The sequence below is a fragment of the Bos javanicus genome, chromosome 1 (assembly GCF_032452875.1).
Source record: "Bos javanicus breed banteng chromosome 1, ARS-OSU_banteng_1.0, whole genome shotgun sequence".
In the NCBI taxonomy this organism is placed as follows: domain Eukaryota; kingdom Metazoa; phylum Chordata; class Mammalia; order Artiodactyla; family Bovidae; genus Bos; species Bos javanicus.
In genome coordinates, this window is record NC_083868.1 from 70,116,319 (window position 1) to 70,131,350 (window position 15,032).

The following is a 15,032-nucleotide window of genomic DNA, read 5'->3' on the forward strand; positions in this document are numbered from 1 at the left end:
TTAACCAGAAAACACACCGCTCAACCATTCTCTTAAAATTTAGCAACTCTGGGAAGAATTATTCACTTGATGCCTCCAGAAAGAATCTGCCTTTCATCTGGCCTGAGCATCAGGTGCTTGATTGCACAGTATTAATTTCTTCTCACAGTAATTCTGTCCTTTGGAGCAACTCCCAAATCACTAACTGCCCCCACCCACTCCAAACTGGAAGCTCAAGGGCAGGAAAAGAAAGGGCAGAGCCAGGACAGGCACTGAAGGTGCCAATGCCCATGCGGGCCCACACCATCTTTCAGTGGCCTCCCATGCTGCCCCGTCGCCCTGAGTTTCTGGCCTCAGACTTGCTTCTCCTGATAAGAATCTATCATTTTTGAGCCTTGATGCACTGCTGGCTACCTTTCTGTGCTTTTGATAGCTTTTCCCTTTGAATAAACAAAATATACCTATGCTCAACTTGTGGGTGGGCTTCCCTTGTGGCTCAGTTGGTAAAGAATCCGCCTGCAATGCGGGAGACCTGGGTTTGATCCCTGGGTTGGGATGATACCCTGGAGAAGGGAAAGGCTACCCACTCCAGTATTCGGGCCTGGAGAATCCCATGGACTGTATAGTCCATGGGGTCGCAAAGAGTCAGACATGACTGAGCGACTCTCACTTTCACCTTGTGGGCAGGGGGGTGGGGACAGGTAAAATGTAAGCAGTTCTAAATGTAGGTCATTGCCAAATTATTTTAAAATCAGCATGGGAACGTAATCAGACATGAATGTGCTAGAATATACCTCCCTTCCCATGTCAGCTGCTCCCTGGTTAATGTATACACTGCTCCCCACTCTTAATCCTTTTGACCTGTGCCCCATCTTTTTCTCTGCTTCTTATATATTAGACGCAAGAAGCAATTATTTTTACATTTTTATTACACATGTTCTGAATTAGCTACTGACTCACATTACTTCTCTTTTCTTCATCTTGTCACATACAGGAGCGCAGCATTTGCACACCAAGCCGAGTCTGTAACAAGCAGGAAGTGTACTTCACTGCGATGACTGGAAACCATCACTAATGACATCATCTACAGTAAGTGGGGAGGGGCAGATGTGGACATTGCCGTTTCATGTCAGTATACTGCAGCCATATTTTGCTGATAGCCTAATTCCTGATACTTTTTTATTTTTCTTTTAGTTACAATTCCTTTGGAGCCACTTCTGGAGAGATGTGTGTTCTCACTTTTATCACTCATATCCATATTCATTTCTAGTGTATTATACTGTCTACCGGGAGAAGGCAATGGCACCCCACTCCAGTACTCCTGCCTGGAAAATCCCATGGACGGAGGAACCTGGTAGGCTGCAGTCCATGGGGTCGCTAACAGTCCGACATGACTGAGCGACTTCACTTTCTCTTTTCACTTTCATGCATTGGAGGAGGAAATGGCAACCCACTCCAGTGTTCTTGCCTGGAGCATCCCTGGGACGGCAGGGCCTGGTGGGCTGCCGTCTATGGGGTCGCAAAGAGTTGGACACGACTGAAGCAACTTAGCAGCAGCAGCATACTGTCTACCACATGTACCAACTTTGATATGGTTGGTTCCTATGGGGTCATGTTGTCTGAGGCAGTGATTACTGTTATTTTCCTTTTGGTCACAAAGCAGTTTGGTATATAGTGATAATTTTTCACAAATATTATTCCTATCATCTGCAGGTATTTAACTATTAATTTAAAATTAAATAGTACTTACATTCAATTTCCTATAATAAACCATAATGGTAAAGAAGAATGTATAACTGAATCACTTTGCTGTACAGTAAAAATTGACACATTCTAAATCAATTATACTTCAATAAATTTTTTAAAAATTAAATAGTATTTAAAGATTTACAATATAAAATAAAATTAGTCAGAGTATGGATGGAATGTGATTGGCCATGTCTGTAATTGTTGGGGCTGGTTGAGGGGTACATGGAGATTCACTGTACTTTTCTCTATACTTCTGAGTATGTTTGAGAATTTCCACAATACAGTGTTAAAAAAAAAAAAAAAAAACGGTTTATGACAAAAATAGCTGCCCCTTATTTCACCTTCTACCTATCCTCTATTCTTCAGTCCCTTCACTTCTTTTTGCCATTTCTCTGGACATTTATCTTTGTATTTTTTAACAATGCTTCTGGTGCTGTGTCTTGATTTATCAACATACTAGGTTAACTATTTGGCATGCTTAATCTCTCCTCCCAAACAACCATTACAGTGGTTAGCACCGTGTCTGGATAAGCTCTTTGTCAGGTTTCCATTATTGTAATTATGTAAATATTTTCACTTCAGAGCCATGTAGTATATTCTGATTATGATACTCTTCCTGCAAAACACTCCTTTTCCTCCTGAATATTACAATAGACTTGTTTTTATTGCTTAGTTTTCTATGTCTAACATCCCACTCCAACGGTTCCACATACAACATTCCACATTTGTCAGATCTACACAGAAGCCTACAATTCCAACTTTTCCCCAGCCGTTCTTTCTCCTGGAGCTCTCCATCTCTGGCTTCCCAACGGACAGTGCCCTCCTGGGACTCCTTCTGGTTGTCTTCTGGGCATTTCTGTCATCTACCTTCTATGCTGGATCTCCTTTTTCTGTATCCCATGTCTTCCAGGTCAATGCTCCTGCTTTGGTGAACCACAGCCTCTGATAGCTTTTTGAGAATAAGTGTATAGGAAGAGAATTTTTTGAAACTACATATCCAAAAATGTCTGTTCTGCCTCACATGTGATTGACGGTTTGGCTGTCAAGCTGGAAATAGTTCATCTTTAGAATTCTGAAGCAATTACTCTTTTCTTTTTGGAGACTTTGCTATTGAGAAGCCTGATGCTATGATGATAGCAATTCTCTGTATATTAACTGTTTCCTGGAATTTTCTATTCATCTGAAATTTCATAGTAATGTGCAATGGTGCGCTCCTCATTATATGGAGAAGAGTCAGGTCCTGGGCATCTACTTGCTCTTGCCCCACCTTTAACTCTACACCCATTCATTCGGTTTCCTCTAATTCCTGAGTCTTACATTCTGCTGTGCAAATTAGCTTGTTTCTCATTAGCAGCCCCCACTATAAGCATGTATTATTAAGTTTCAGTTGTCAACATTTTGCTTAGTCAATTAACACTTCTCCATCTTTTTATTCTTCCAAACTTTTGTGATTTTGTCAACATTTCTTGTGCACTGTTGTCTCTTCTGTTCCCTTTGTCCTTAATGGTACTCAAAAAAAAATTTTTCCCCTTACTGCCATTTTAGAGGAATGGTGAAGGTGCAAAGATAAACCAAAAGTACAGTGTGAATCACTCTATTTAATAGCAAGTCTTCCACAATATTTGATGAATGCCTCATAAATGTTATTTTTATCACTATAAAATTTGTTTTTATGTAATTATTATCCATTACTCATCTTTATCATTAAAGCTTCACACAGAATTTGCTTTTGATATAAACTTCCAAACTTGACATAGTACTAAAAAGTTGCTATTATCTAATTTTCTTTTTTTTTTTGTATAATTGCTAAATTTTTGTATATTTTCTAAATAACTGAACCAAAATATATCTGTTTGGCCAGGTCATTGGCCTAATAGCTAGTGATGTCCAATATAATATAAATATATGCATTTAAGGGTGACCAGTAGCACTGCCAGTATCTGGGAGCTTGTTAAGAAATGCAGACTCTCAGGCTCCACTCTATAATCTATACAATCAGAATCTGTGTTTTAACTAGAACCCCAAGTGATTCACAAATACGTAAGTTGGAGCACTAGTCTAGTATTTCACCAGATCCCGCTTCTCTCTCATGTCTCCACTCCCTGTCCCCACTTCCAGAAGTACCCATGACATTTTCCTTTCAAATACCTTACAGTCTGAGTATGATGAAAGTTACCTTTTCTATCCCTCTGCCATCCTCATGGGTCTGTCCCAGAGGGTCTCCTCCAAGTCTCTGCTCCTCCAAACGGGAAAAGCCTTGAAAAGTACAGGCTCTAGAGCCATGTTATTTGGGTTCATTTAAACTCTGACTCTAGCAGTTACTATATATGGGACCTTGGGTCAGCACACTGCCACACTGTGCCTCAGTTTTAGGTGTAGTATGAGTAGCATTTTCATGCATGTTAGCTATTATGCTCTGCAATCAAGGCCTTAATAACCGAGTATTTAGGAATTTCTCCTCGTCTTCTGCTGATGCTGCTTGTATCACACGATGGTTTATTCATTTGGACTTCTGCTACTGAATCAACTAGTTCCACCTTCATCTGGGGATGATTTTATAAAATTTGCTGAATCAACAGATTCCCCAGACTTTTTGGACTTGTGGAGTGTCCACCTGGTGAACATACGTGAATGAATTTCCCGTTATAAGCTTTACGAATGAGGCATCAATCTTCTTCAAGGTTCAACAATATTCAGAGAAAAGTGAGCACAGGGAACAATCTGGGAAGGAGACAGTTGAAGGGAGAAAGCCAGAGAATTTCAGCATTGGTGGGAACAAAGGGGGAAATGGGGGCATGTATTGTCTAGTGAGGAGGTGTCTAGTGATGAACTTAACTTTCCCAACATTAGATATGATGTTAGCTGTAGGTTTTCCACAGATGCACTTTATCAAATTAAGGTTTCTTCTATTCTTAGTTTCTTCAGAGCTTTAAGTCATGAATCAGAGTTGAATCCTGTCAAATGTCTGTCTGCATGTATTGAAGTGATCATGAAGGATTCCTTTATTTTGTTAACAGGGTAGATTATAGTAATTGACTCTTCTAATTTTAAAATGACCCCGCATTCTGAGATAAACTACTTGGTCATAAGGTATTATGCTCTTTATTTATTGCTGGATTCAACTAGCTAATAGTTCAATAATTTTTGTATCTATGTTCATGATATATATTGGAATGTCCACTTTCTTTCCTTGAAATGTCTTTGGCTAGTTTCACTATTGGGGTAATACTTGTTCTCATTTTTTTTTTTTTAATTGGGGAAGTATTCCCTTTACCCCTATTTTCTGAAAATCTGTGTAGAATTAAAGCTTTTTATTCCTTGAGTTCTTTTGTATGAAAATTTCTGATATTTTCTTTAATATTAAAACTATTCACATTTTCTGTCTTGTGTCAGTTCTAGTAAGCTGTATTTTTCAAGAAATTTGATGACTTTAATTTATTGGTTTACATTTGTACGTAACATTCCTTATTATCCTTTTTACGTCTGAAAGATCTAAATAACATTCTTGATTTCATTCCTGATAGGGATAATCTGTCTTTTAGGTTTTTCCATCATTTTGCTAGAGGTTTAATTTTATTAATACTCTCAAAGACCAACTTTTGGCTTTGTTAACTGTATTACCTGTTTTCAATATCACTGATTTTTGCTCTTGCTTTTAATATTTCTTTGTTCTACTTACTTTGAATTTTATTGGCTCATTTTTTTCCCTCTAGTATGCTCTTTTAAAGCTATAAAAGTAAGGAAGGAAGTACAATTTTACTGATTTGGCCTTTTGTTAGTTTATTTCTCTGGATTATTAAATAAAAAAATTTTTTTCTAAAATTTTTTTAGGTAAATATTTCCAGGATAATCAGTAAATTCTACCATGAAGAGAGTATGCATGTAAATATAAAAAATGATTATAAGAATATACAAAGCCTAGCTAGCATTCCTGTTATATAACCCTCGGCTTTTCATTCCATTCCGAGCTGGGTATGTGTTTATTCTAAAGATGCTTGAATTTTAAGAACTCTCAGTTCCTGTTTTGGATGCTATGTTGTAATTACCAGTGACTCATTCATCAAGTTTTTGGATATAAATGAAGGTGAGGTATGACTTCAGTTAATTTTAATGCTTTGACTACACTAACTGCATCACTGGTACACTGTAAAGATTAAATTTTCCTCCGTTATGAAGTATTTACATTTATGTAATAAGTCTTCTCTAGTTATTGCTCATACAAGCTTTTTATATTTATTTTTGGAGATCTATCTCCCCTTTAAATAATTCATTTTTGAGTTCTAGTTTTTAAATACTGAAAAGGGTAAATGCACACAGGTGGCGCAGTGGTAACGAAATCTGCCTGCCAGTGCAGGAGATGTGGGTTCAATCCCTGGGTCAGGAAGACCCCCTGGAGAAGGAAATCCCACAGACAGCACCTGGTGGGCTACAGCCCATGGGGTCTCAAAGAATTAGACACGACTGAGTGAGCACACACGCACATACAATAGTACCAAAAATGATTTTCACATAAAACCTTTAAGAGTTCTTTTTAAAGGAATTATTGTACTATCAAGTGAAACTTTTTCAAACTCAATCCATCAAAATATTCCTACTTAAATATACATACAACCAAATGAATATTTGTGTATTTCAGAGATGATAAAATATTTTTGCTAATTTATCTCAAAACATAGGTATCAGTGACCTTCTCAAATTAGGTCAGGTAGTAGAAAAAAAATCTAATGCTTTTTTTCTTGGTTGTGCTGGGCCTTCAGTGTTGCTTGGAATTGCTCCTGTTGCAGTGAGCAGGCTTCTCATTGCAGTGGCTTCTCTTGTTGTGGAGCATGGGCTCTAAGTGCATGGGCTTTAGTAGCTGCAGCACAGGAGCTCATTAGTGGTGGCTCACAGGCTCTAGAGCGTGCAGGCTCAGCAGTTGTGGCTCATGGATTAGATGCTCCAAGGTATGTGGAATCTTCCCAGACCAAGTATCGAACCTGTGTCCCCTGCACTGGCAGGCAAGATTCTTATCCATTGTACCACCAGGCAAGTCCTCTAATACATTTTTTCTTTTAGCATAAGGTTAGGTTGGAAGAAAAGGCTTTTGATTTTAAAGGCCAAATGGAAAGCTATTTTATTTCGTGAGCCAAGAGAGGATACACTTCAGTGGGATGAAAAGTGTACCTACCAAGATGACTTTTGCTTCTAACAATTTTATCTTTTTTTTAAAAAAGGTAAAAATTTAGAAATCATATATCATTTCATAATCTTATTTTTAAGAAATCCAACATTTTGGCATAAGACAAATGTATACAATTAAAGGGTTGACTCATTGGAAAAGACTCTGATGCTGGAAAGGATTGGGGGCAGGAGGAGAAGGGGACGACAGAGGATGAGATGGCTGGATGGCATCACTGACTCGATGGACTTGAGTTTGAGTGAACTCTGGGAGTTGGTGATGGATAGGGAGGCCTGGCGTGCTGCAATTCATGGAGTCACAAAGAGTCGGACACGACTGAGCAACTGAACTGAACTGAACTGAAACTCTTCAAAACATAGTATGGCATATATTATTTTTCCACAGGGCATCAGATACTAATAGATATAGACCACTTTGTTAAATAACAAAAATCATATGAAAATCAACACAGTACTTCATTTATTTACTGTATAAGTCTGGCAAACAGCACAAAAATTCAGCAACATTTCAAACATGTAAAAAAGTCAAATGTTGAACAGTACTGAAAAAATTTTTTTACATAATTAGTAATAATGAGTACACATGTAGAGTTCTGCAAAGCTAGCAAATTCCAAGGGTGCTTGGCTTCTGAACATACACCACAAAAACACATACACAAAAGCAATATAATTTATCTTTATAAAAATTACAGCCAAGCAATAAAAAAGGATGATAATAATGAAGATACTAATACATATGTTCACTACATATATCTTATACATTGAAATGCTACATCTTGTACCCTGAAATGCCATGTATAGAGAGCCAAGCAGAGTAAATTTAGGCTCATCACTGAGGTTAAGAATTATTTAAGAATTTAATGCTTGTATATGTAACATACTCAAAACTTTCTATATAGCAATTCCTAGATTATAACAATGTATTCCACTGAGAAGTTGAGTCTTCTTTGTTGGCAGTATAAAATTTTTGACCACATCAAAATTCTGGTAAAACACACACTGAAGGCATTGTCTAGTGTATTAATGTTCATGGGCATTAATGAACGTAGGAGAAATTCTTAGATTTCACACTAAATTTCAGCTGAGCTTTGTCAAACCAAACAGCTCAACTGTAAGGCAAGAAAAATTAACCCTCTCTGATAGATTAGTGGGCCTTAGCACATAAAGATAAGAATTCAGTCTTAGGGAAAGACTCCCTACATAAGCAAATATCAAACAGTGGGCACTGAAATGAACTTCTAGAAATGATCTAACATCTTGATACTCAGACACTGGTTCAGAAGCAACAATCTGTTGGTATATTTTATCTAATTAACATTTTACAATCAGCACCAGTCCCCAAAACCTCAAATTATAATATTTAATCTTCATTAAAATACATCCTTTTGTGCTATATTAATATAACTATTAATATAATCAAATTAAGGAAAGTCGAACTTAACGCAACTTACTATATATTTTTGTGTATGCAGGGTAACAAATCTTTTTATTTACTTGTGCTTCTGTTTTGGGGTACTTTGATTGAAGAGAAATTCATTTCACAGGATTACATCTTGCTAAAGCATTCTTTAGCATTGGTCCAAACTTGAATTCCCTTTTAAAACAAACAAACGGAAAAAAAAAAAAAAGCCCCCAAAACCTTAAAATGTAATTTTGGAAGGATTTTGAAAGCCCAAGTACTTGGCTTACTGGTATGTTAGATTTCACCTTTCGGAATAATCAATAACTCCAACAAACAGAATACTTTTTCTGGCAATGGCTAATGTAAGTCAAAGTGAAATACTTCTGAAAAAAGTAATAGAATCATTGTAAGAGCCTATCTTCAAAAAAGAGACAGAATTCCTACTTCTTTCTGAAAGACTCATTTACTCCTATCATATACTCATATCATTTCTACTTATAAAACAAGTTTTGCAATATCTGAAATGAAAAACTTGATTAGTCTAACAATTAAATATAATTTAATGAACTATTAATTAACCTAATAGCCAATATTTTGATAAAAAGTTATAAACTCCCTCTCAATGGTTACAGCAGGCTATTTAGCAAAAACTAACACGTTATTATATACCTAATAGGCTTAAACAAAAACACGTTTGTAAAAAATGTAACAGTAAAATCTAGAAAGTGGTAGAAGGTATGTTTTCAACAAACAAGATATATACATATATATCTCTTGTTTATATATATATATTCTCTAATAACTTCTAATTTATGAAGAATATTTTAATACTTATACATTAAAGTTTATCAATATTTAATGAGGCTTTGAACAATAGGGAAAAAATCAATCTTTTTAGCTTTTTTTCCTCCCTGATGGAGCACAAAAGAAAAACAAAACAAAACCGCACAATCCTTTAAAACGTCCCAGATTGCCTTACTAAATGATTTACTGAGATAAAGCATGCTGAATCGCTCAATAAAGTGAGAAGCACTCGAGAAAGGTAAGGCACCAGTACTGACTGGTAAACACAGGCAGCACTGGGGCTATGAAAATGAGGTTAAGGAAGATTATACATGTTGTTCTTACAACATCGTTTTAGAAAAATTTCCATCACTGCCAAAACACTTATTTTAACCAGAATAAGCTTCAGTGTTCATACCTTATATGATAGGTGTAAGTGACATGTTTATTAATACACACTTTCATGTGTATCTTTTCAAACTCATTTGTATACATCCAATCATTTAAAAAATACACACTTTCCTCTTCCCCACAAAAACAGGATTGCATTATACGCACTAGTGTGTAGCTTGTTTTCTCATCTGCCGTCCTATTAGGACATCTTATTAGGATAGTGCATGTGAGATCCATCTTATTAGGACAGTGCATGTGAGATCCATCTTGTCTTTTCTAACAATGAATACTCCATTAGCTACTACTTTATCCAGGCCCTAACGTTTAGAACATTTTCCAATGAAAGTATGTATCGCTATTAGGAATGGTATTTTACTGCCCTGTTCAAGAATATCACATAACCATATAATGCTTTTAGTACATATTTTCAAATACAAGTAATAAATAGGGCATACAAATTTGAAACTTCAGATGAGTGGAGACTTGGTAATTAAGATTCTGATTATGACATTTCTTTCAAAATTAAGTAGAGAAACTGGGAAACATTCTGGAAAAGAATGGACTTTAAAAATGAAAATGATATATACTTTGTTCCAAATAAGAAACTGATTTTAAAGAAATTTGCCAGCACTTCTGAATATACTGGTACCTTCACTGAAACCAAAACCTACCTTTTTGCACATACTGATCTGCATGACTGCGTAGCTTATGAGGGCCTCCTTTAAATCATGGTTCTTTTGTTCTTTGAAGCGTTCAATATCAGCCCAAGCATTTCTGACAAACTCTCTGAAATAAAGGGTATAGTCATCATTATTATTCGTATTTAAATTAAGTAAACTATATATTAATTCAAATAAACACTTCTCATCTGAGTTGGGTTTTTAATCATACACTCTTCTATAATTTAATAGTCTCTTTTACCACAAATTCCAGCTTCAAATTATTCCTATAAAAAAGATGTAAATGGCTCCTTGAACCAACTTATAAGCCAACAGATGCCACATGAACTTACCTGCCTGGAGTCACTGCAAAACACACAGTCTTTTCAACAAGATGGATTACGTATTACATTTATCATGTATTTACTTTAAATGACAACTAAAGTTTTAAAAATTCTGAGAGCCACTTGTCTTTTTAACTCTGTTCTTGAGTTTACTTTGACTTACTTGACACCAGCAGTTTCAAAAATTAACAAAACCACCTCCAAATCAGTGAAACTCTTGGTCTGCCTTGATTTACTCAACAACTATCAGACAAAAACAACATGAAAAATGGGCCCAGAAGTAATGGCAGATCTCTGAGAACTGAATTTCTAAAAATATTTATGGAATAATTATATTCTAAGCCATATGCAAGGTGCTGGGACACAAAGATGAAGAAGACACAATCACTGACTTTGAAGGGTTCGTATAGCCAGAGACAGTCACACTGTACAAACTGCCACGGGATAAGGGTATGAACCAAGTGCTGTGACAGCCTGTGAGAAGGCTTAACAAAGGAAGCAGTTCAAGAGCTGGGCATTGCAGAATGATCAGGCTTTTAACTGACAGAAAAGAGCAGAGGAAATATGCAAAGGATAGAAATCATGTAAAGTGCAAAAAAATAATATTATGAAGTTTAAACACTTCCTTCTTCCTCTTTCCCCCAACACTAACACAAATGCTTCTATGTAACATGATTTTTGATTACTCAAGTTTCTTAGGAATATTCAATCACTGTATTTTAGAAGATGAGGCTACATCCAGGGACACTGATGAAGCTAGGAATGGTTATAAGCCACCTGCCACAGAGCCTGTAAGTCTAGCCATGTTAAACACCCCAGCATTTTTACCTGCCTTCCAGATTTTTAGACTTAAGTTGTTGTTCTCCTTCCTTTATTTGTTCTTCTAGCATCTTTATTCTGGCTTCTCTCTGCTCTGGAGTTTCTTGACCGAAGAGCTTGGTAGTCATTCCCTTCAAAGAAAATGTTCTCACAGTCTAAGATGAAACAGAAACAGATGAATGGATAAATAACATCTGTACACTGAATATTTTTCAGTCTTAAAAAGGAAGAAAATTCTGACACACGATACAATATGGATGAACCTTGAGGACACTGTGCTAAGTAAAATAAGCCAGTCACAAAAAGACAAATACAGTACAAGTCTTCTTACATGAAATATCCAGAGTAGTGTAACTTCCAGAGACAGAAAGTGGAATGGTGACTGCCAAGGGCTAGGTAAAGAGGGAAATTAATAGTTGATATTTAGTAAGTATAGAGTTTCAATTTTGCAAGATGAAGAATTCTGCAGGTTGGCTGCACAACCATGTGAATGAACTTACTACTACTGAACTTGAAAAATGGTTAAAATAATAAATGCTATGTTCTGTATATTTTATCACAATTTTTTTTTTAAAGAGGAAATAGCCATTTCCCCCTAACTCAGACAGAAGACCACAAACCATACAACCAGGGGGCTACTATTAAGGCTTATGATACTAGAGATGCTGAAGAATCAAAAAAGGAAAAATTTTAACTGAGCTTCTTCATCATATGGAAAACTTCCAGGTGAAATACTAGGCAAGTTATTTATGTCAGGAGTCATATTCTTTCAATTACTCTGTGATCATAAAAAATGGATAAAATTCAACAGGCAACAATGAAAATAAACCAAACTGAAAAAACCATTTAAAATCTGCATAACTCACACTAAAACTTGGTTATCTATTAATAAAACAGAATGCCTACACCCAAGCCTCAAACTTCACCATCTCCTCACTCTCTGGAGTTTACTGAAGAAAATGCTTTTCCCTGCACATGCAGGAGTAGACGACCAAGCTCCCTGAAAATGGACTGGAAATTTCCCCTGGATTTTAAAAATAAATCAAGCCAGTGTGTACCTGCTTCATGGTGAAAGGTCTTTCCCCACGTATCTTTATGTGGGTAACCCACAAGCACTTTTAAAAGTACAGGACTTGTTAACTATGAGATGACTTATAAGCAGTGGCATTGTCATGGCCTCATTACTTCCAGATTGTGTGCCCTCACCACGACAGCTTATTTATTCCAATGAAACAGCTGGACAGTAGAAAGCTGATTATAAAAATGATCTAAGTCTAATACAGTAAGATACAAAATTTTGTTCACAAGTACTCACTGTAAGGATTCAAGAATAAAGTACACAAAAAGCTCTCTGTTAGGAGAGAGGCAATGATTCTAACAGGGCAGTTTTTCAAGTTAACTAAAATTTCTATAATGTAAGTGATAAAATTAAATCTTGCAAAGGTCATTATTTCAATCCCAAAGAATAATTTTTTTTTCACTTAGACTTAATCAGAAAAGAGATGGTTCTTATTATACAGTGCAATTTGGCAAAATTTCTTATAACACTATATATGTTTTAATGGCTTACTTTTTTTTAAGACTTAATTTTTTAATTTAATTTTTGGCCACCACCATGCAGCATGTGGGACCTTAGTTCCCTGACCAGGGATTGAACTCGTGCTCGATTGAACTCGTGCTCCCTGCAATGAAAGCACGTAGTCTTAACCACTGGACCATCAGGGAAGCCCCTAGTGGCTTATATCTTTTTATGTCAAGATCACAACCAAAAGAATTATACAGTTGTCCACAAATTACTCCCCTTGAAAAGCTACAGGCATCCTGCAGCCCATTTCACTTAAGGGTCATTGTAATACCAAAGACCCAAACAGAAAACAGCTCACCCCAGTTGCCAGTTCCTCACACTGCTGCTTCTTGGATGCTAGGTCCTGAGCAGCCATCTCCAAGTCATACTGCATAAGTTCATGTTTCCTGCACACAGCCCTAGGAGAAAAAAAGTGCTGCCATTTAATTTTTGTGGCCTCTCTAATTCTTAACATGTTAAATTTTTCCTCAGCGGGTATAGTGGAGGCATTCATATCTTACTATGGTCAGAACTTTTATATCTAGAAATTTTAAGCTTACAATGTAGTACCCCAATATTAAAAATTTAATCTAGCAGAACCTAAGCATAAATACTTTATATTTTAAATCAAAAAAGGCTGTTTTCCAGATACTTCCAAAAGTTTTTTCAATAAACATACTGTTATCACATACATTTTTTAAAAAAGCTTTTTTTGTACAGCACTGGAATTAATGCTATAATCTCACATAACAACTGAGTATTATTTAAAAAGATTATCTCAAAATTTTCTACTTAGAAATGTCTATTAGTTTTTATTATCATAAAAGTAATCCATGCTTACTAAAAAAAAAAAGATTCTAATACAGGAATGTACTAAATAAGTTTTAAAAACACTTTCTTCTCCATAGTTCTACAATCCAGACACAATTCATATTAATAGATGGTATATATTGTTCTAGACTTTAGCTAGGCATTTCTGAACTATATACCAAAGACACGTTTCTTTATCAATATACATTCATCTTTTCTATAATCTTTAAGAGTTGCAAAGAGTTCCATTGTGTTGAGCAACCTTCCTTTGGTAAGTTACTTGAAAAAGCTTGGTGTGACCTCTACTACTCAAAGCTCTAGAAGGAAAAATGCTAACAATGTGATGTTTTCATCCCAGCTACTGAACAGCCAAAGGAATACTGCTCTTCTGTTTTATTAACAGAATTGTTATACTGATTTTAAAAGTGACAGGAAAATGATTCATTTTTCTAAACTGGAGTATCTCCCAGAGAATTCTGCTTGGCCCTGTAGGAGATACCATAAAAACAGAAGACAAAGTCCTAACATTAAGAAATTTTACAACCTTACTAAGGAGATAAAATATGCAGGTATGGAAAATCACAGAATTTAAAGGTAATATACAATTTAATGACAGATCATAATAACATACACTCAATGTGTACTCTGCTTCCAATCTCCAAGAAAAAAGCAGAAACAACAACATACAGACAGACTTGAAGTCAGAGACTAAAAGGTTTTATCAATATAATGTTTCAAATATAGTGGAAGTGTTAGTCTCTTAGTCATGTCCAACTCTTTGTGACCCCATGGACTGTAGCCCTCCAGGCTCCTCTGTCCATGGGATTCTCCAGGGAAGAATACTGGTAGGTTGCCATTTCTTTCTACAGGGTATCTTTCCAACCCAGAGATCAAACCCAGGTCTCCTGCATTGCAGGCAGACTCTTTACCATCTGAGCCACCAGGGATCAGGGTCGTCTTAAATTCCTATGTCTAGCACTCTGCAACAGATAGGAATACAGTGAGATCTCAGTCAATATCTAGGGGAAGGAATTCATTTAAAAATCATCTTATTCTCTTTATTTTAGAGTAACAGATGAAGAGAGTGTTGACCAGCCATAGGACTGCATCTGGAACATGTATTATACTTACCGCAATGCTTCTGCATAAAAAAGATACTCCTTTAACTGATCTGCATAATGTTCTTCATCTTCCAAAATATCATCAATAGAAGATGCATACCTGTTTAAAAAATAACGTATATAGTGACTCTTATCAAGATACAAAATATTAATATTCTAAAGAAGGGCTATTCAAAGCATGGTCCACTGACCACTTGCTACCCATGAATGACTGACCAAAATACAGACAAT

At 36.0% G+C, this 15,032-nt stretch overlaps 1 protein-coding gene and 1 long non-coding RNA gene across 4 annotated transcripts in view; one reads left to right on the top strand and one right to left on the bottom strand.

The window, feature by feature from the left end:
- The first annotated feature begins 363 nt into the window (after positions 1 to 363).
- On the top strand, positions 364 to 14,892 carry LOC133244194 (uncharacterized). The gene is made up of 2 exons (XR_009735322.1): positions 364 to 1,068; positions 14,748 to 14,892. It is a non-coding gene; the product is annotated as an uncharacterized LOC133244194 (long non-coding RNA).
- Positions 7,344 to 15,032, bottom strand: part of SNX4 (sorting nexin 4) — a 52,955-nt gene continuing 45,266 nt past the window's right edge. For all 3 annotated transcript variants that reach the window (XM_061410986.1, XM_061411002.1, XM_061410994.1), the window contains exons 10-14: positions 14,812 to 14,901; positions 13,190 to 13,289; positions 11,316 to 11,461; positions 10,156 to 10,270; positions 7,344 to 8,500 (exon numbers count right to left, since the gene is read on the bottom strand). In XM_061410986.1, coding sequence (XP_061266970.1) covers positions 8,453 to 8,500; positions 10,156 to 10,270; positions 11,316 to 11,461; positions 13,190 to 13,289; positions 14,812 to 14,901 — 499 coding nt within the window. In that variant the 3' untranslated portion in view covers positions 7,344 to 8,452. The remainder of the gene's footprint in view (positions 8,501 to 10,155; positions 10,271 to 11,315; positions 11,462 to 13,189; positions 13,290 to 14,811; positions 14,902 to 15,032) is intronic.